The sequence below is a fragment of the Callorhinchus milii genome, unplaced genomic scaffold (genome assembly GCF_018977255.1).
Source record: "Callorhinchus milii isolate IMCB2004 unplaced genomic scaffold, IMCB_Cmil_1.0 Scaffold1, whole genome shotgun sequence".
Lineage (NCBI taxonomy): Eukaryota > Metazoa > Chordata > Chondrichthyes > Chimaeriformes > Callorhinchidae > Callorhinchus > Callorhinchus milii.
The window spans coordinates 10,208,679-10,231,302 of NW_024704742.1; the positions used below are offsets into that span (position 1 = coordinate 10,208,679).

General features: G+C 45.4%; 1 protein-coding gene across 1 annotated transcript in view; it reads left to right on the top strand.

The window, feature by feature from the left end:
- The first annotated feature begins 1,131 nt into the window (after positions 1-1,131).
- The window catches only part of sh2d4a (SH2 domain containing 4A), a 39,095-nt gene continuing 17,602 nt past the window's right edge, over positions 1,132-22,624 (top strand). The window contains exons 1-4 of the mRNA XM_007905938.2: positions 1,132-1,426; positions 13,051-13,210; positions 14,190-14,358; positions 21,220-21,367. Coding sequence (XP_007904129.1) covers positions 1,246-1,426; positions 13,051-13,210; positions 14,190-14,358; positions 21,220-21,367 — 658 coding nt within the window. The 5' untranslated portion in view covers positions 1,132-1,245. The remainder of the gene's footprint in view (positions 1,427-13,050; positions 13,211-14,189; positions 14,359-21,219; positions 21,368-22,624) is intronic.

Genomic DNA, 22,624 nt, shown 5'->3' on the forward strand with positions numbered 1-22,624 from the left:
ACAAAGACCTTTGCATTGGTTCAATAAACAGGTTACAATAGGCAATAAGCAATTCGTGCTCACATACACGTGACAATATCAAAGTTCACAGGCAACAGACAAAATTCTCTGATTGAAAAGTGCAACCACAATTTTTCTGTAGAATCTGCTATAAACAGCGCCCTCTGCTATAAATCACTAAAAAAATGTAGTTTGTTGCCCTGGGTCTCACCGCTGTTTACCTGCTGTTACTGTGCGCGAAGCGGCGCAAGCGGGAAATGGCTTCTCCGCTCCACTCAGAGGCCTTGCTGTTGAGATTGTCTGTGTATCTCTCCACCCTCTATGTGTTTGTGAGTCTCCATGTGAGTGTATTTGTTTCTCTCTGTGTGTGAGTGTCTATGTGAGTGTGTCTCTCTCTGTTTGTGAGTATCTCTCTTAGTGTGTCTCTCTCCTCTGTATGTGTGAGTATGTCTGTGTGTCTCCTATATATATTATATATATGTGTGTGTGTTTGAGTGTCTCTGTGTGAGTGTGTGTTTGTGTCTCTCTTCTGCTTGTGTGTGTCTCTGTGTCATTGTGTGAGTGTGTGTGTGTCTCTGTGTGTGAGTGTGTGTCTCTCTGTGTTTGTGTGTGAGTGTGTGTCTCTCTCTGTCTGTGTGTGTGTCTGTCTCTGTCTGTGTGTGAGTGTCTCTCTCTGTGTGTGAGTGTGTGTGCCTCTCCGTCTCTCTGTGTGTGTTTGTGTGTGAATGTGTGTGTCTCTCTCTGTGTCTGTTTGTGAGTCTCTCTCTGTGTCTGTGTGAGTGCTCAAACACAACAGCCAATTGAGCACATCAGTGTCCCACAAACAGTCATGGATTGAATGACCAAATTATTTTTTTTTGAAGAAATTATTGTCCCCAGAAAAGCAATCCGCCAATCGACTAACAATTGGGTTTCTGCTGAATGCTCGGTAAACAGAAGCATGTAGAGTAAGGAAACTTGCTCAACATTTCGTTCCTGCAGGGAATCCAAGACAGGTCTTGTGTGTTTGAGCTGCTTCTAAAGTATAACTTCCTTTCAGTGAGAGAGGAGAGAGGGAAGAGTTGTGACTATTGATTTGCATTGATATTACCAGGTTACATTGAGTCCATTTTGATCTCACCCTTTAGGTAACCAAAGCTAAAATCACTTGGCTTGCCTGAAACATATTCTGTCATTTGTCAAAAATGAAGTCTGCTTAGAAATCTGCTTCTGTGTGAGGAGGTGTCAGAGAACCAAACGGTCACCATGTTGCAGCAGATATTGGAGACAATGTACATTGAGCCTGAACTACTGGCTGAGCTGAATGAGGAGCAAAAGCAGATGTTGTACTTCAAGATGAGAGAGGAGCAAGTTCGGAGATGGAAGGAAAATGAAACAAAGTTACAGCAGGAAGATGCCAAGCAACCGAAGAGAACGGGCCAAAAAAGTAAACCGATTCCTTATTTTACTCTTACCTACTTAACTTTATTTTTTTCACTTTAGCAATGTATTGAGAGAATGTTTGAATGAGTGGGAATTCAACAACAACAACTTGCACTTATATAGCGCCCTCCATATAGGGTAGTGTCTCAGAGCGCTTGACAGTGGCAGAGCCTGACTCCGAGCCGGGGGCAGGGGGTAGGTGGCCGTAAACATGGCTGAACAGGAAAGTTTTCAGGCGGGACTTGAAAGAGGGGAGAGAGGGGGCAAGTTGGAGGGATTAAGGGAGAGTTTTGGGGCATAGTGCCTGAAAGCACAACCTCCAATGGTGGGATGGAGGGTGTGAGGGACAAGCAGGAGGCTGGCGCCAGGTGGTAGATTGGGGAGTGAGGAGGTCGGAGAGGTAGAGAGGTGCCAGAGAGTGAAAGGATTTGAACGCAAATGTGAGGATCTTGAAGTCGATCCGTTTGGTGATGTGGAGCCTGACCAGAACTGGTGAGATGTGGGTTTGGAGTTTGGTCCATGTCAGGATGCAAGCAGCAGAGTTTTGAATCAGCTGGATCTTGTGAATGGTGGAGTTGGGGAGATCGGCGAAGAGTGCGTTGAAGTGCATTCATAATGGTAATAACAGTGCTCCTCCCGCTCAGCTTGTTTGTAATAAGTAGAGGTATTTATTTCATCTTCAATTCACCTAACCTCCAGCGTTCAAAGTTCTCTTCTCTTTTACTCTTGCCCCCATCACTTCCCGCACTGTCTCCTACTCCCGCTCCTCCCCCTGGTACACCACCCACCTCCGCTCACTGAAATGCCAGGTGCGGGCTGCTGAGCGCACCTTTGTCAAATCCGGCTTAACGGTCCACCGACAAATCTGGCTGGACCTCCTCAAAATTTACCGCTCCACTCTAGCCTCGGCCAAGTCGTCCTTCTACTCCAGGATAATCCTGGAGGCGAAGAACAACCCCAGGCTACTGTTTTCCACCACATCCCGACTCCTCCGTCCCCCCCGCCAACCCGCGCAGGTCATCTCCTCCAACCTTCACTGCGAGGAGATGCTGGATTTCCTTGAATCCAAGATCAAGGGAATCCGCTCCGCGGTCACTTCCCCTCCAACTTCCACCCACCACCCACCCCTTCCCTCCCACACTCCGACTCCTACCCATCCTCCCCTACACACCTTCGTACCCGTTTCCCCACCCTCTGTCACTGAACTCATCCTATCCCTAAAACCAACCACCTGCTCCCTTGACCCCATCCCCACTCCACTCCTTATCTCCCAGCTCCATTTTCTTGCCCCACACATCACTGACATCATAAACCTGTCCCTCTCCTCTGGCTCTGTCCCCATTCCATTAAAAACTGCCATCATCACGCCCACCCTGAAAAAACCCTCCCTTGATGCGTCGCAGCTATCAAGCTACCGGCCCATCTCCAACCTCCCCTTTCTCTCCAAGGTCTTGGAAAGAGTTGTCGCCTCCCAACTGCGCTCTTTCCTCTCCACCCATTCTCTTTTTGAACCCCTTCAGTCAGGTTTCCGTGCTGCTCATAGCACAGAAACTGCCCTGGTCAAGGTCACCAATGATATCCTGACTATCTGTGACCAGGGCTCCCTCTGTCTCCTCGTCCTCCTCGACCTATCGGCAGCATTCGATACGGTCGACCACGCTATCCTACTCCACCGCTTGTCCTCCCACCTCAACCTTCAAGGCACTGTCCTTGAATGGTTTAGCTCTTACCTTTCCACCGTCTTCACTTCGTCTCAACGAATGGCTTCTCCTCCACCCCCCGTACTGTCTCATGTGGTGTCCCTCAGGGCTCTGTCCTCGGTCCCCTCCTCTTCACCCTCTATATGCTCCCCCTCGGTGACATCATCCGCAAACATGGGGTTAACTTCCACATGTATGCGGATGACACCCAACTCTACCTTTCCTCCTCTACTCTCAACTCCACGACCACCGATGTCCTGACAGCCTGCCTGTCCGACATCGAGTCCTGGACGAGAGACAACTTTCTTCAGCTCAACGTGCGAAAAACCGAGGCCCTCCTGATTGGCTCACGTCAGCGCCTCCGCACCTCAGGCGCTGACACCATCAGCATCCAAGGCTGCACTCTCCACCTCTCAAAGCCAGTCAGGAACCTCGGCGTTTTGTTCGACCCTGAGCTGTCCTTTCTCCCTCACATCCGCACCACAACTGGCACCGCCTTCCATCACCTCCGGAATATCGCCAGACTACGGCACTACCTCACCCCTCACGCTGCTGAAACCCTGGTTCACGCCTTTGTCACCTCAAGGCTGGACTATGGGAACTCTCTCCTCGCCGGCCTTCCCGCCACCTCCCTCCACAAGCTGCAGGTCATTCAGAACTCTGCAGCTCGTGTACTGTCCCGCACCAGGCTTCGGGACCACATCACTCCACCCTCGCTCGCCTCCACTGGCTCCCCATCCCCCAGAGGATTGATTTCAAGATCCTCATCCTCACCTACAAGGCCATTCACGGCCTGCTCCCTCCTACCTCTCCAACCTACTATCCCCCTACCTGCCCGTACCCTCCGTTCTCTGGCTCCGGTCTGCTCCACGTCCCCCGCCCAACCGCCCTACTATCGGTGGTCGGGCCTTCAGCCTCTCAGCCCCGAGGCTCTGGAACTCCATCCCCCAGTGCCTTCGCCTTGCTTCCTCCCTTTCCTCCTTCAAGGCCGGTCTCAAAACCTTTCTCTTTGACCGTGCCTTCAGCTCCCCTCTCGACTCTCTTCCTCCTCCTCGCTCCCTCCCTTCCCTCCCCTCACCCTGACCATTTCCCCCTCCTCTCTCCCTCCCTTCCCTCCCCTCACCCTGACCATTTCCCCCTGCTCGGGTCATGACCCAACTGTGCAGCGCCTTGGGACGTCCTCCTGACGTGAAAGGCGCTCTATAAATGGAATCTTGTTGTTGTTGTTGTTCTCTAAACTCTCATTCACTCTTTTCCCGTTTTCTCCTCACTTATTGATACGGAACCTCGGCATCCTGTTCGACCTACAACTGTCCATCATCTCCCACATCTGTGCCATGACCCGCTCTGCCATTCCCCGCCTCCGCAACATTTCCCTGCTCTGCCATTGTCTCTCACCACAGGCCGCTGAGATCCTCATCCATGTGTTCATCATATCCAGGCTTGACTACACAAACTGTCTGCTTGTCGGCCTCCTCAACTCCTCCTTCCACATCATCCAGAACTCTGCAGACCGTGGCCTCTCCCGCATTATCACCCCCATCATCGCCAGATTCCAGTGGCTCCCCATCACCAGAGGATACAGTTCAAGATCCTGGTCCTCACCTTCAAAGCCCTCCATGGCCTTGCTCCTCCCTACTTCTGAGACCTCCAAACCCCCTACCATCCTGTCCACCCCTCCGCTCAATGGGCTCCAGCCTTCTTTACGTCCCCCACGTTGCCCGCCCCACCATTGTCGGGTGGGCCTTCTGCCTCTCTGCCCCCACGCTCTGAACTCCATGCCACAGACCCTCCACCTCGCCCCCTCCCTTGCTTCCTTCAAGACCAGTCTCAAAACCCTCTTCTTCGACTGTGCCTTTGATCACCCCCCTACCTCTACCCTCCCCACCCTCCTCCCCTCCTGATCCCAACCACCAGCTTGGGTGTGGATCCTTGACTGTCCAGTGTCTTGGGACGTCTTCCTGACGTGAAAGGCGCAATACAAATGTAATTTGTTGTTGTTTCTTTTCCTCTCCTAGCTCTTTCTTAATGTCATGGACGTTCTTTGTGCAGCGCCATCCTATTTGCATATAACGTAGCTCAATTGGGCTTTGAACTTCTATTGAACTGATAGAAAATACAGTTACTTCTCTCCCCAAAATCTGGTAGTTGATGCAGAACAGGATGCAAACACGCTTTTGGTTTTGAGAGCAGCTAACTGAACAAAATACTATAGCTCTGTGCGTCTCCTACAAGTCCTATTTCAGGAGTTGTGTTTTTCAAACTGCAGTTTGAATTTTTAGTTCAAAACTGTATTTGAGAAGAAAAACATATTTTTTTCAAACTGTGGTTTTGTACTGAGAACAGTATTTGCTTCATTTAGACAGATATTATGAACAAAAGGAACAAGCAATGCGCTAAAAACAGAAGCAGCAGAAGTCTTTTGAGTTTGCAAAATGTTTCCACTGACCTTATGCTTGGTCACCTGAGTAAGACATAAAACTCTGCATCTACTTAGACTTGACGTGCTCAGCAGGAGTGGTGCTGATTCTGGTTAAAGAAAATCTTAATGCTAGACTGCCCCAGACAGCTTGAACAGCTTTCAGGTGCTGCTGTTGAGCACTGTATGATAGGTGCCTCTACTCTGCCACGTGGCATATTCCCCAAGTCAAAGTGCTTTAAGGGTTTACCTTGCAATCATATTGTAGTTGGAAAATCGCACACCTTTCTCACTGTTCTCCCACAGACCGAAACTTGATGAAGTACTTTTAAAACCTTTCCGATGTCTGAAAACCTTACCCTGTGAAACCATGGTGTTGAACGTTGAAAGGTGGAACATTCTTTGATTTGGTCTTGGTTTGGAAGCTGCTTTTCCACAGTTGGTACAAAGATGGCTTCGTAATTTATGATTTTTCCACGATTCTGTGTGGATCTTAAATAATAATTCATGAATAATGTTAATTATTATAATAATAATAATTTGGTGAGTCAATCCACGAGTGATTGTGGGACACTGCTGTGCGCAATTGGCTGCTGCGTTTCGCCCACAAATATACAGTCACTACATTCACAGTATATTCTGTGAAACGCTTTGAGATGCTGCAAAGTCATGCTAACACGCTATATCAAATGCAAGGATTATTATTATAAATTATATTATCTGTATATCTGTAGACAAGTGTAGCAGCCAATTTGTGGGGCTTCAACCCACAACCTTCTGACTCAGAGCAGAGTGCTACCAACTGACCTAGGTTGACACGCTAATATGTCTCTAGATTCGCATTCCTCCTCTTGTTGTTATTTACACGATAGTATGAGCAGTGGCCTGAGAGCAGTTCCCCATGCACAAGCTCACATGGGACTGGGGTAACATGCCAGGATATGTCATAGTGAGTAACAAGTTCTGAAAGTAGACTGGGAACAAATGTTTCATACCATGTTGTTGGGTTCGAAGGGCAGTTCTAGCCAAGCTCCACTGGCTCCCTATCACTGAACGGGTCGACTTCAAGATCCTCACACTCATTTTCAAATCCCTTCCCACCCTGGCACATCCCTACTTCTCCGGCCTGCTTATCCCCCAACCAACAGCCTGCTGCCTCCGCTCGACTGACTCTGGCCTTCTGCATATCCCTCTTGCCCTCCGATCCACCATTGGTGACCATGCTTTCAGCCACTGCGCCCCGAAACTCTGGAACACTCTTCCTCTATCCCTCTGTCTTGCCCCTTGCTTCCTCATTTTCAGGTCACGCCTGAAGACCTACCTATTCGACAGTGCCTACGGTCAATCAACCCTTACCTGGCTCGGCATCGTTCTCCGCCACTGTCAAGCTCTCTGGGACGCTACCCTGCGTGAGGGGCGCTATATCAATGCAAGTTGTTGTTGTGTGGCCTGTAGAGGAATTAATCTCGCTGTTTAACCTGGGACAAAGATGTGGGCAGGAACACCAGCTTATTCAATTTCACCACAATGTAAAATCAGGAAACAGTCGCTTGTATTCTATGCTTTATACTCATTTAATTACTAAGCCAAAACAACAAAGACCTTTGCATTGGTTCAATAAACAGGTTACAATAGGCAATAAGCAATTCGTGCTCACATACACGTGACAATATCAAAGTTCACAGGCAACAGACAAAATTCTCTGATTCCCGGGCAGGGCGAAACATTGGGCAAGTTTCCTTACTCCACATGCCACTGTTTACCTAGTAGTAAGTAGGAACCCAGTTGTTAGTCAATTGACAGATTGTTTTTCCGGGGGTAATAATTCCTTCAAAAAAATGAACAATTGGTCACTCAATCCACGACTGTTTGTGGGACACCCCTGCCACGTTTCGCCCACAAGATATAGTCGATTCACTTTTCTGTGTAGTGCTTTGAGATGTCTTGAAGACATGATAAGGCGCTATATGAAATGCAAGGATTATTATTATTATTGGTTCATATCAGCCCTTTCTTGCCCACCTGATGATTGTCTGTTTAATCATGTCGACCTTGGATTCTCAGGCCAGCTCTGATTAAGACAATACAGGACTGTGCAGCAGCAACTAATTCTTGTCACAATAAACTACAGCTGCAATAACAAATTCACTTGTTCTCGCTTAGCCAATTTAACTCTTCATAATACAATACACAGCATCTCCTCAAACGATTTTATCTAGCGTTGCACCAGCTACATCAAAACACCTGTCATACTTAGATGGAAGTTCTGCAACTCAGCTCAATTTAACAAAAACAGTTTATAATCAAGATGATTATGTCATCTCGACACCTGCTAACAAGCATAAGCAACCTTAACTTAATAATAATCCTTGCCTTTGATATAGCGCTTTTCACGTCTTCTCGATGTCTCAAAGCGCTTCAAAGAATAGACTGTAAAATGAATTGACTATATTTGTGGGCGAAACGCAGCAGCCAATTGTGCACAGCAGTGTCCCACAAACAGTCATGGATTGAAAATGACCAATTTTTTATTATTGTTTTTTGGAGGGATTATTATTAGGTGTGTGGAGTAAGGAAACTTGCCCAAGGTTTCGCCCTGCCTGGAATTGAACTCAGGTCTCTCGCTTGCAAGGCAAGTGCTCTAACCACTGAACTACAGGACTCCACAAAATAACTGCAATCATTTATTGGATATTTACCTGTTTCTCAAAGTGCTAATAATATACCCACCCTGACTTTAAATATCAAATGCAAATATTTTGATATGTTATGTAAAATCACTATCATACCAGAGGCTATTGAGGAAATGTTTTCAAGTGCTCTGCCTTCAGGCTAAAACAGATATGCATAGTAAAACAAAGTAGATGAGGGAAAGACAAAAATACCACATCTTCACCATGAAAAGGACAACTCAGTATGCTTTTGTAAACAGTGGAAGCTCAAAGAAATGTTGACCTAACTAGTGAGTTTAAATTATTGCCCAATATTGCAATTAATAGGATTGCAAATACTGCCCACATTAGTGGGGTGAGCTTCCATTGTACTTTAATGAAGTGGCAATTTTAAAGTTATAAATTACTAAATTAAACTAGATGCACTTTGCAAACATATATGGGAGGGAAACAAGATATATTTACTAGTCAATATCTACAGCACAAGTTGAGAATTGCACAACTGTGATGGCAAATAATGGTCACAAAAAGGCAGGCTGGTTCAACATGCAATATGAAGTTCACACATTCCTTATAACTGCTGTTGTACCAAAGAACACTCAATGCCATTGCAGTATATGAACAATAATTAAATTTTCAGTTTGAAACGTGATGCATTTGTAAATGAATCCCAGTGCACAAAAAACTACATCCACAGTTCAAAATGCCAAAACCAAAAAGACGTTATAATAATTACATGTATCTGAACCAATTATAGTATTTCCATTGGCCAACAATGATATAGAAAGCTGTTTATAATGAAATTTGCTACTGACAAGACATATTTTACTTTGCCACATCTTGAAGTACCAACCTCCACCAAAAATTATCTAGACCTTTGTGAGAAGTAATCCTTTAGATCTTTTGATTACTGTAACTTAAAATACAAATAGACACAGATTTTGGTTAGGAACTACTCCAGATGTAGATAAAAAACCTTTTATAATAAAAATCTTTTATACTCAAGATTGTAATTCTGCATGTCATCTTGACACTTGCTAACAAGCATAAGCGTAATTTAACTACGATATCTGTTTTCATAATTTGCCTTGGATCATAACAATGTTTTGGGAAAATTATTCCTCTTTGCATTATAGTGGAGTGCTCAATGGTTAGAACACTCGCCTCGCAAGAGACAGGACCTGGGTTTGATTCCCAGCAGGGCAAGTTGGGCAGTAGGAAGCCAATTGTTAGTTGATTGGCAGATTGCTTTTCCGGGATAATAATTCCTTTTTAAAAAAATAATTTAGTCACAATATCCTTGACTGTTTGTGGGACACTGTTGTGCATAAATGGCTGCTGCATTTCACTCACAAAATCTACAATCAATTCACTTTTACAGTATATTCTGTGAAGCATTTGGAGTCGTCTTGAAGACGTGATAAGGTGCTATATCAAATGCAAGAATTATTATTATCTTCACATTGCACTTGAAAACTCTTCCTGGAACCATTCCTGCTCTCAAACTACTGCCCCATCTCCAACCTTCCTTTCCTCCTCAAGGTTCTGGAACAAATTGTTGCTTCCCACCTTCACTCCTTCCTCCCCGCCACTCCCTTCACGAACCCCTCCAGTCGGGTTTCCGTGTCACCCACAGCACAGAAACAGCGCTAGCCAAAGTGACAGATGATATTCTGTCCATCTGCGACAAGGGCTCCCTCTGCTTTCTTGTCCTCTTTGACCTCTCTGCTGCCTTCGACACCGTTGACCATTCTGTCCTCATCCATTGCCTTCCCATCACACAGACGATACCGTTCAAGATCCTGGTCCTCACCTTCAAAGCCCTCCATGGCCTTGCTCCCCCTACCTCTGTGACCTCCTAACCCCCTACCAATCTGCCCGCTCCCTCCGCTCAGTGGGCTCCTGCTTCACGTCCTTCACCTCGCCCGCCCCACCATTGATAGGCGGGCCTTCAGCCTCTATGCCCCCACCCTCTGGTACTCCACCCCGCAGTACCACCCCCTCCATTGGCTCCTTCAAGACCCATCTCAAAACTCTCCTATTCAACTGTGCCTTCGATCACCCTCCTTCCCCCTCCGCCTTTCTACCCCGCATCTCTGCCATGACCCACTCTGCCTTACCTCATCTCCGCAACATCGCATGGCTCCATCATTGTCGGGGAGGGTGGCCTCCACCCTCCTTGATCCCGATCCCCAGCTCGGGTCCAAAACACTGACTGTCCAGCGCCTTGGGATGTCCTCCCGATGTGAAAGGCACTGTACAAATGTAATTTTGTTGTTGTTGGTGATGAAAATGTTTGACGGTCACCTCCCCTTTCATCCCCTTCATTTTGAGAGCGATCCCATGTGAAGGGCACAGTATAAATTCAAGGTGTTGTTGCTAACCTTTGGACTTTGGCACTTACTGTTTGAACGGGCGAAATGTATTTTTGTATTACAGCATCTTTCTCTGCAACAATCTTTGGTATTCCAGTTCAGGTACAGCGAAAAGCCAGGTCTTTCAGCACCTTGTCAGTCTCAACCTGAGAATAGCATTCATTTCTATCGCACCACTACGAAATACCATTTCCATTTCCAGCCACCTCTTGTGATGCCTCTAATTGATTGCAAATTTTGACCTGATGAAGTCATTTTTATACTTACTGCTGGTAAACAGAGGCATGTGGAGTAAGGAAACTTGGCCAACATTTCGCCGTGCCGGGAATTGAACCCAGGTCCTCTCATTTGTGAGGCGAGTGCTCTAACCAGTGAGCTACAGGACTCCACCATTTAGTATCGTCATCTAGTAAAATGTAGGGGTCTCAAAGTGAACCTTTGCACGGGCCACTCCACAAGGCATCCACCTCCCCTGACTGGCCCAATGTGCTGATCGATGTCTAATGCCTACACTTCTCTTTGCTCATTTTTATAATCTAAACCTGTTCAGATTGTTGCAATGTTCTATTGTTTCCATAAGGCTATAAAACACACCATTGGAAGTACAGTATTGCTTTGTGCTCTGCCGTGCACATTTTTATTGGGTTTTGTAGAGCAATCCCAGTTTTAGTTTTGCTCTCTGTGCTGTTACAAACTTTGTATAAAACTGTGAATGTCGGGATTTATTGTGGAGTTTTGATGACATCATATCACTTTGAAGAGGGGGTCTTACGAAAGTTTTGTTCCCCCTGGGGCAAGTTACAGGGTCTCAGTCATCATTGAGGATAAAAATAAATTGGCAGGTTGGAAGTGTAATGACTGGAAATTTTCTAATTCTTTTATTGGAAATTGTGTTTCCTTGGAAAAAGAAACCACACGGGATGGAGGGCGGGGGAAACCTTTGAAAGCAAAAAGCCGGAGGGAGTTGATCCATCAGTAATTTTATTAGCAGTTTGTTAAAATAAGCATCAAATTTAAAGAAGAGCGAGTGGGAGATTGGCACAGAAAGATCTATAAATATCTCTCTGCCAATTTCTTATTGATACAGAATTTACAAAGCATTGGCCCAATCCAGTGCATTTTAGGTGCAAAGTGAAATTATGCTACATTGGACTTGACGGATTACTGGGCTAATGATTTGTTGCAGGGTTACATACAGCACATGGTGTATATTGCAGAGACACGGGGCAGGAAGGCAAGGAAATTTGGGACTCCTGCTCCTGTTTACTATCCAGCAATCCATGCTGAAAATACATGTGGGGATACGGCTGCATTCATTTTCATTGTTTGCAGGCCTTGCAATGAACCTAATGGCCTTTGCCATTACACTTGCCAGAGTACTGGAAAGAACGTACACCTGTGGAACAGTAACCCAGTGTAAATTACTGTACTTCCTTCAGGAAAAGATGCATAGAGAAGGGAAATTAGACTCAAGATTTTGTTTGCTATTGGAGTAAAGCTAGAAAACCCCACAGTTTAAACAACAGACTTCTAAATGAACACCATGAAGTCATCAATAATGATGATCCCATGTTTCAAATCTGTTTATGTCCTTTTTTTAAAAAAAAATTAAAGATGTCATTGTATAAACATAGGCATAATAATAATAATCCTTGCATTTGATATAGCATCTTATCTTGTCTTCGAGATGTCTCAAAGAGCTTCACAAATTATGCTGCAAAGTGAATTGACTGTATATTTTGTAGGTGAAATGCAGCAGCCAATTTGCGCACAGCAGTGTCCCAAAAAGTCATGGAGTGAGTGACTAATTTTATTTGGGCGATTTGTTAGCCAGGACAGCGTGAGAGAGAAACTCTCATTTCTTTTCGTCACAGGATCTTTAACATCCACCTGAACAGGCAGACGAGACCTCGATTTAATTTCTCATCTGAAGGACAGCATCACAAACATTTGAATGATCGATTTTATCTGGAGGATTGTTGGCCAGAATCCAGGAAAATCTCTTTTTTAATAATAATAATAATCCTTGCATTTGATATACAATATAAAAAAATACAAATCACATCTTCGAGGTGTCTCAAAGCGCTTCAAAGAATATACTGTAAAGTGAATTGACTATATTTTGTGAGCGAAACGCGGCAGCCAATGTTTACAGCAGCGTCCCACAAACAGTCGTGGATTATGTGACAAATTATTATTATTATTTTTGTTGGAAGGGATTATTACCCCTGGAAAAGCGATCTGCCAATCGACTAACAACCGGGTTCCTACTTACTGCTGGGTAAATAGAGGCGTGTGGAGTAGGAATCTTGCCCAACAATTCGCCCTGCCAGGAATGAAACCCAGGTCCTCTCGCTTGCGAGTGCTCTAACCAATGAGCTACAGTACTCCACAATAGTGCCAGAATCAAAACTATTAGAAAATGTTGGGTTCAAACGCTTATTTTTCAATCTACTTTGCAGAGATCGGCAAATCGGTGGGCTGGCTGTTGGCGGCAGATCAAAATGTGTGGGTCTGGGTATTGGGAGAAGGCCCTGGGGACAAGCCGTATGAACAGATCTGTGATGAGATTATTGCAGAAAGAGCACGACAACAAGCTCAAAAAGAGGCAGGAGAACTGAGGTATGTAATGTTGCATATTCCTTTAACTCATCTAGTCGTGAAAGATGACAGAATAATTTATTCTAAATTTTTAGTGACTAGATGTGAAAAATGACTTTAGTAGGATTTGGCTGCCGGGTTTCGCCCACAGAATACACAATCAGCAACAACAACTTGCAATTATATAGTGCCCCTCATGCAGGGTAGCGTCCCAGATTGCTTGTATATTCAGTATTCAGTATACCACTTTACAGTAAATTCTGTGAAACGCTTTGAGACTTCTCACAGACATAAGAAGCTATATCAAATGTAAGGATTATTATTATTACTATTGGTTCAGTTTGTTTGTCATGAGAGTCATGCTAGAGATGGTTTGGAGACAAGATAGAATAAAAAGCTTTATCTAAGGATTTAAAATCAAATTTTGAAACCCATTTCAGTATAGGATAATGGGAGAGAGTACAAAACCAACATGTCAGCAGTGAGCTATACACAAAGACAATGCTGCAGGAGGAAGGAAATCTTGTATCTTAAAGCAATAGTCATATTATTCAACACACTGTGGACAAATGACACTTTATCAATGGCCAATTAATGCAGCAAACTAGTGTTTTGCCCACAAAATATACAGTCAATTCACTTTACAGTGTATGCTGTGAAACGCTTTGAGACGTCTCGAAGACATGACAAGGAGCTATGTCAAATGCAAGGATTATTATTGTTACATTATATTAACTGCAGCATCTGAGTAGAATAAGAGCTAACACCAGAAGAGTGAAGTTCAGAAATAAGACCAGAGCATTAGGGAGACATTTCTGTCACTGAGTGAATTATTTGAATTGAATGCCATTCGATTTTATTTTGCTGCACAGCACTGGAAATCACATACCCATCATTATAATCTCTGCAAGTTTAGTCATGTCCTGATTGGCTAGATGTCCAACTGATTTACAGCGTGTTTTTTGTTTCCTTTTTAATAAAAGTTTGCTTGGTTTAACAGGAGGGTGAAGGAGAAGGAACTAACTAGGAGATTCTCCCGCTCACTTAAGGTGGGAGGAGAGCGGGGTGTAGATGCTGTCAAACAAAAAGAAGCAAAAATGAGAGCAGCAGCAGAGGAAGAGGCCAGGAAAGTGGCTGCTGAGCACGAGAGAATGCAAGTGGAATTAAAGGTAAACGGGCACTTTCTCAATACTTCAACAATAACTGCACTTGTCACAATGCAATAATAATATTAATAATAATTATCCTTGCACCTGATGTACCACCTTATCAGGTTGAGAATCTCCAAATATTACACACATCGTGTTTCTGCAAAATGTCTCAACTATATTTATATGCACATAACAATGTCCCACCAACAGCCATGAAGTGAACAAGTGATTTTTTTTTAATCTGGGGGAATTGTTGGCCAGGACCCTGGGGAAACACTCCCTTCTATTTTCAAATAGTGCAATTGGATCATTAACAACCCCCTAAACAAGCAAACAGGACCTCAGCTTAATGTCTCAACTAAACTGCACCTCTGACAATGCGGGATTCGCTGGCACTGCACTGGAGTAGGGTGTCAGCGTTAACTATATGGGTTCAAGGTCCCACAGTGTGGCTTGAATCCAAACCCTTCTAATTCAGAGGAGAGAACGCTACTGACTGAGCCAGGTTCCTGTAAAATGGAGGGAATTTATCATCTCCTGAAAGAAGGAAAACAAAATCAATGTAGTTTATGAATATTCTTTGAATATTTTTCTAAGTTTTTTAAATGTTTTCATTCTGACTTTTTATTCTTGCTTCTAAAAAAAAGTATTTATTCCTATCCTATCTTCTAATTAAAAACTAGAACTCCAGATAAATCTTCTGAGAATGTATTGTTCCCAGTAGTTTCTGCTGGATTATGTTCTTCTGTCTTTTTTTCCCGTGGTCTGATGAAGGAGAATCTGAAAGGTTCCTTGTCATTCTTTCAGGGATGTCCTAGTTGACCATTCTGCCCCCGTTGGATCATCGCCCACAAAATATTCAATCACTACACTTTACAGTTTATTCTGTGAAGCACTTTGAGACGTCTCGAAGACGTGATAAAGCGCTATATCAAATGCAAGGATTATTATTGTTACAGAGATTATTATTATTATTTCCTACCTCATGTGGTTTCACCATGCGAAAATGGGCTTGTTGGCACAGAGAGGTAGAAGGCCTTCTATTGCAAGATCAGCCACAAAACAAATTGCTGACGTGAAAGTTTCTATACCAAATGTAAGGTTATTATTAATAATAATTAAATATTTATATATCATTGGCGTTTCTCGTTATATAATGTGAAATATTTGTTTTTTTATACTTTTTCTTCCGAGTCTTGTGCAAGTCCTGTAGTTTTGAGGTTTTGGTAATTATTTATTTGTCAAAATAAATAGGATAGTGTTTAAACTACAGTCCAACTATGCACTGCCTGATATGCATCTGTATACAAGGAAGTTCAATATTTTTACTGTGTATTTGCTGATGGGTTTTATTTAGTTTAATCCAATATTGTACAAGAACCCAGTTTGTGTTCCTCAAGTTGATTCATTCTCAGTTATTTCTTCCTTTTCTGTTCCTGTTCATGTTTCTGTTTTGCAGTTGACTATTCCTTTAACTTCCCTGCATCATCACTTTCTCCATAACAGCAACAACATTACATTTTATAGCACCTTTCACATCAGGAGGATGTCCCAGTAGAGATCTGCACCCGAGTTGGTGGTTGGGATCAGGAGGGGTGGAGGGCAGAGAGGGGAGGGATAGGAGGGTGACTTAAGGCACAGTCGAAGAGGAAAGTCTTGAGATGGGTCTTGAAGAAGGCAAGGGAAGGGGTAAGGCGGAGGGACTGTGGGATGAAGTTCCATAGAGTGGGGGCAGAGAGGTTGAAGGCCTGCCCGCCAATAGTGGGGCAGGCGAGGCAGGGGATGTGAAGCAGGCCGAGCCCGCTAAGTGGAGGGAGTGGACAGGTTGGTAGGGGATTAGGAGGTCACAGAGGTAGGGAGGAACAAGTCCATGGAGGGCTTTGAAGGTGAAGACCAGCACCTTGTACTGTATCCTCTGACTGATGTCCTTTACATCCTCACATTGTTGTTTTCCTCCCTGACTTTCTTATTTAATGATAAAATAGATGGTTTCCTTATATAGATGTAACAAAAAAGTTAGACCCAAACTGCAGGGACAACTAGTATAGATCCACACCCAGTATCATTCCTTACCTCTCATTGTCGTTATGAGCCAATAGATCAGTTTCACAAACTACTGTACAATACTTGTGTCTCATTCTGTGAGACAAAACTGACACCCATTAACAGTTGTGACGAATGTGGAGTAATTGAGATGGGATGGATCCCTTTCATTTAAATTGGATTAAACTGGCTTCCCATCACATAGAGGATACAGTTCAACATCTTGGTCCTCACCTTCAAAGACCTCCATGGCTTTGCTCCCCACTATCTCTGTGACCTTCTAATCCTACCAGCCTGCCCACTCCCTCCGCTCAGTGGGCTCCAGCCTGCTTCACGTCCCCTGCCTCGCCTGCCCCACCGTTGGTGGGCGGGCCCTCTGCCACTCTGCCCCCACCCTCTGGAACTCCATCTCGCAGTCCCTCTACCTCGCCCCCTGATTGTGTATTTGTAGGCGAACCTGGTGGCCAATTGCTTACAGCAATGTCCCACAAACAGCCATGAAGTGAATGACCAATTTATTTGGGGATTACATGGCCAGGACACTGGGAACAAATGGTGCTCCTTCCACAATGCAACACGCCCCCAACTCTGCATTGAGATGTCAAATTAGACCATGTGAGTTCAAGTCCCAAAGTAGGACTTCTGATTCAGAAGCGAGAGTGCTACTAACCAAGCCAGACTGATGCATGGAAATATGACAATGACTGCAATTCATTAGCTTGAGAAGCAGACAAGCAAGTCTCCCTTCAGACATTTTGTGCTCAATAAATAATCTTATAAATATTTTTGTTGGTTACACAAGAACATCAAAACATGAATTATTGAGAACAAGGCAAGATCATGACATCACCTTCTTGATGGGTCTCAAATCAACCCACTTGACTTTTCATAATAATCCTTTCTCTTTCTCTAGAAATGAACTTTGGTGCCTTTTAATATTAAATATTATGATATGAAATGCGTTATATCAAATGCAAGGAATATTGTTATTATTATTAATACCTCTTATTTTATTTATGGTTTCCTCTTATAATCCTTATAATTTACAAGATTCCATTTAAGACTACAACAAGATTTCATTTATAGAGCGCCTTTCACGTCGGGAGGACATCCCAAGTCGCTGTACAGTTGGGTCAGGACCCGAGCAGGGGGGAAATGGTCAGGGTGAGGGGAAGGAAGAGAGGGAGCGAGGAGGGGGTAGAGAGTCGAGAGGGGAGCTGAAGGCTCGGTCAAAGAGAAAGGTCTTGAGGCCGGCCTTCAAGGAGGAAAGGGAGGAGGCGGCGAAGGCACTGGGGGATGGAGTTCCATAACATACCTATTAAATGATGCATTGCATTATTTTTCAAAACTCTGCTTGACTGATTTTTAACTTGTATTCTCTGGTATTTAAACTATTTACCATAGTGAACTTCTGTATTTACATTACATCAACTTCATCAACTTGTTTTATTGTCAAGCCACCAATTTTTGAGAAAATTCGTCAAACTTTCTTCATTTGGTAGCTTATTGCAACATTGTGATGCTACATCCTCATTTTTCTATTGAACAAAATTTAAATCACTAGTGCCTAGTGCAGTAATTGAAGCCTGGAGAAAAATATTTATGGAAGTAAGAACCTTTTCTGAATTGATAGCACATAAAATATTTCTGTTAAAAACTGTTTTCTGCTTCCAAAGGCCTGCAGTTCATATAGGAAGCAAATTGTTAATAATAATCCTTGCATTTGATACAGTGCGATATCACGTCTTCAAGACGTCTCAAAGCGCTTCACAGGATATCTTGTAACAACAAAATTACATTTGTGAAGCACCTTTCACATCGGGAGGATGTCCCAAGGCGCTGGACAGACAGAGTTACGGACCCGAGCTCGGGATCGGGGAGTGTAGAGGGCAAAGGGAGAACAACAACAACAACAAGATTCCATTTATAAAGCGCCTTTCACGTCAGGAGGACGTCCCAAGGCGCTGCACAGTTGGGTCATGACCCGAGCAGGGGGGAAATGGTCAGGGTGAGGGGAGGGAAGGGAGGGAGCGAGGAGGGGGTAGAGAGTCGAGAGGGGAGCTGAAGGCACGGTCAAAGAGAAAGGTTTTGAGACCGGCCTTGAAGGAGGAAAGGGAGGAAGCGGCGAAGGCACTGGGGGATGGAGTTCCAGAGCCTGGGGCTGAGAGGCTGAAGGCCCGACCACCGATGGTAGGGCGGTTGGGGCGGGGGACGTGGAGCAGACCGGAGCCAGAGGAACGGAGGGTACGGGCAGGTAGGTAGGGGGATAGTAGGTTGGAGAGGTAGGAGGGAGCAAGGCCGTGAATGGCCTTGTAGGTGAGGATGAGGATCTTGAAATCAATCCTCTGGGGGATGGGGAGCCAGTGGAGGCGAGCGAGGGTGGGAGTGATGTGGTCCCGAAGCCTGGTGCGGGACAGTACACGAGCTGCAGAGTTCTGAATGACCTGCAGCTTGTGGAGGGAGGTGGCGGGAAGGCCGGCGAGGAGAGAGTTCCCATAGTCCAGCCTTGAGGTGACAAAGGCGTGGACCAGGGTTTCAGCAGCGTGAGGGGTGAGGTAGTGCCGTAGTCTGGCGATGTTCCGGAGGTGATGGAAGGCGGTGCCAGTTGTGGTGCGGATGTGAGGGAGAAAGGACAGCTCAGGGTCGAACAAAACGCCGAGGTTCCTGACTGGCTTTGAGAGGTGGAGAGTGCAGCCTTGGATGCTGATGGTGTCAGCGCCTGAGGTGCGGAGGCGCTGACGTGAGCCAATCAGGAGGGCCTCGGTTTTTCGCACGTTGAGCTGAAGAAAGTTGTCTCTCGTCCAGGACTCGATGTCGGACAGGCAGCTGTCAGGACATCGGTGGTCGTGGAGTTGAGAGTAGAGGAGGAAAGGTAGAGTTGGGTGTCATCCGCATACATGTGGAAGTTAACTCCATGTCTGCGGATGATGTCACCAAGGGGGAGCATATAGAGGGTGAAGAGGAGGGGACCGAGGACAGAGCCCTGAGGGACACCACATGAGACAGTACGGGGGGTGGAGGAGAAGCCATTCGTTGAGACAAAGTGAAGACGGTGAGAAAGGTACGACCTAAACCATTCAAGGACAGTGCCTTGAAGGTTGAGGTGGGAGGACAAGCGGTGGAGTAGGATAGCGTGGTCGACCGTATCGAATGCTGCCGATAGGTCGAGGAGGACGAGGAGACAGAGGGAGCCCTGGTCACAGATGGTCAGGATATCATTGGTGACCTTGACCAGGGCAGTTTCTGTGCTATGGGCAGCACGGAAACCTGACTGAAGGGGTTCGAAAAGAGAATGGGTGGAAAGGAAAGAGCGCAGTTGGGAGGCGACAACTCTTTCCAAGACCTTGGAGAGAAAGGGGAGGTTGGAGATGGGCCGGTAGCTTGATAGCTGCGACGCATCAAGGGAGGGTTTTTTCAGGGTGGGCGTGATGATGGCAGTTTTTAATGGAATGGGGACAGAGCCAGAGGAGAGGGACAGGTTGATGATGTCAGTGATATGTGGGGCAAGAAAGTGGAGCTGGGAGATAAGGAGTGGAGTGGGGATGGGGTCAAGGGAGCAGGTGGTTGGTTTTAGGGATAGGATGAGTTCAGTGACAGAGGGTGGGGAAACGGGTACGAAGGTGTGTAGGGGAGGATGGGTAGGAGTCGGAGTGTGGGAGGGAAGGGGTGGGTGGTGGGTGGAAGTTGGAGGGGAAGTGACCGCGGAGCGGATTCCCTTGATCTTGGATTCAAGGAAATCCAGCATCTCCTCGCAGTGAAGGTTGGAGGAGATGACCTGCGCGGGGTGGCGGGGGGGACGGAGGAGTCGGGTTGTGGTGGAAAACAGTAGCCTGGGGTTGTTCTTCGCCTCCAGGATTATCCTGGAGTAGAAGGACGACTTGGCCGAGGCTAGAGTGGAGCGGTAAATTTTGAGGAGGTCCAGCCAGATTTCTCGGTGGACCTTTAGGCCAGAGAAGCAGGGAGATCAAAAGCACGGTCGAAGTGGAGGGTCTTGCGATGGGTCTTGAAGGTGGCAAGGGAGGGTGCGAGGCGGAGGGACTGCGGGATGGAGTTCTAGAGGGTAGGGGCAGAGTGACGGAAGGCCCGCCCACCAATAGTGGGGTGAGCGAGGCAGGGGATGTGGAGCAGGCCGGAGCCCGCTGAGAGGAGTTGCGAGCAGGATGGAAGGGGGTTAGGAGGATACAGAGGTAAGGGGGAGCAAGACCATGGAGGGCTTTGAAGGTGAGGACCAGGATCTTGAACTGTATCTTCTGTGTGATGGGAAGCCAGTGGAGTTGGGCAAGGATGGGGATGATAGGATCGCGGAGCCTAGTGCGGGAGAGGACATGGGCTGCAGAGTTCTGGATGATCTGCAGCCTGTGGAGGGACGAGTTTGGGAGGCTGACAAGCACTGAGTTTGCGTAATCGAGCCTCGATGTAATGAACAATAACAACAACAACAACAAGATTACATTTGTATAGCACCTTTCATGTCGGGAGGACGTCGCAAGGTGCTGGACAGAGTACAGCATTTCATGAAGGTGTGTATTAGGGTTTTGACGGCCCGCAGTATGACACAGTGCTGGAGCCGGGCGATGTTGCGAAGATGGGGGAAGGCAGAGCGGGTCACGGTGCAGATGTGGGGTAGAAAGGATAGTTGAGGGTCAAACAAAACTATTTTGTGAGCGAAACGCGGCAGTCAATTGTGCACAGCCATGTCCCCCAAACAGTCATGGATTGAGTGACCAAATTATTTTATTATTTATTTATTACTTTTTTGAAAGGATTATTACCGCTAGAAAGGTTCCTAAATGTTAAATGTTCTCTTTAAGTAAGTGAGTTTTCTCTGTTGTCCAGCAAAAAGAAGATGAAGAACGCAGGACGCAAGAGGAGGAGATCAAGCGTTTGGAAGAAGAGAGAACGCAGCAATTATATATAAATTTGAAGGAAGCTCAGGAAATGGTACAGAAGAATGAGAAAGAAGATCCTGAATGGCGAGAGAGTCGTAAGTACAATTATTCAGGACCAGGTTAAGGGATTTTGGGGGCTCCCAAACTCGATCACATTTGGGACCCTTTGTACCTTGCTCACAAAATATGCAGCAATACCTTTTGTGGATGACAGACACATGTTGACATTTAATAAAAGATTTTATTTTAATATACAAATTTAAAAGTGCTTAGAAATGAACATAACGAAACGCGCTAAAGCATGTAAAGTTGCAAATGACACGAGAAAAGTGGCAAAAAAGCTGATTTACCTACTGATTCCGAGACAAAAATATCACAAGAACACCAGCTCTATGTGCTTTTCTCGATTGCGATAATTGTTTTTGGATTAATCATAATCCTTACATTTGTTATTTAGTCGGTTCCGAAGACGTACAGGATGTACATATTCATCTAACTCAGTCCTTGACTGTTTTACTGCAATCTTACAAATTATGTTATATTAATTTTAGGTATTTTCATTATAGCTATAGCTAATGCCTCCAATGTAATATCCATATCTGGAGCCCCTTAGACATCAGGGCCCTAAACCAAGGCATTAATTATTTTATTGATTAATCAGGTCCTACCGTTATTTTACAATTTAGTCAGAATATTAGGGCAGAGTTTTTCCATTTTTGTTAAGTCTCCAAGTTGATGTATTTTTCTCTCTCAATTGAATTGACTGACTGGTTTAGGGAGCTTCCAAGGAATTCTAAAGGTGTATACATTTGGTAGATGTATTTGGTAGATGTATATATTTGGTAGATGATACATATCAGGTGCCGTTGGAATCAGTGAACGGACCCGATGAATATGGCACAAGGGTCGAGAAGAATGAGGAGTGGAGAGGTTGAGGCGGCGGTTTTGGAGGGATTGGGGTGTGAGGAATAGGTGTCTGCATGTGTGGAGAGGAATGTTGAGGGTTGGAGTCAGTAGGAAGATCCTGGTGGGAGTCTTGTGGTGGGCTGTGTGGTTTTAACTGGTTAGGTGGCGTCATGTACACACTGGTTATCAGCACAATGGGATTATGGAGTCCTGTGGGTCAGTCGTTAGATAATCCCATTGTGCCCCACAAGTGAGAGGAGCGGGCAGGGAGGAACCTTAGACAAGTTTTCGTACTCCACATGCCTGTGTTTACCTAGCAATAAGTAGGAACTCGGTTGTTAGTTGACTGGCGGATCGCTTTCCGGGAGTAATAATCCGTCAAAAAAAATATTCAGTCAATTCACTTTACAGTATATTCTGTGAAGCGCTTTGAGACTCTCAAAGAT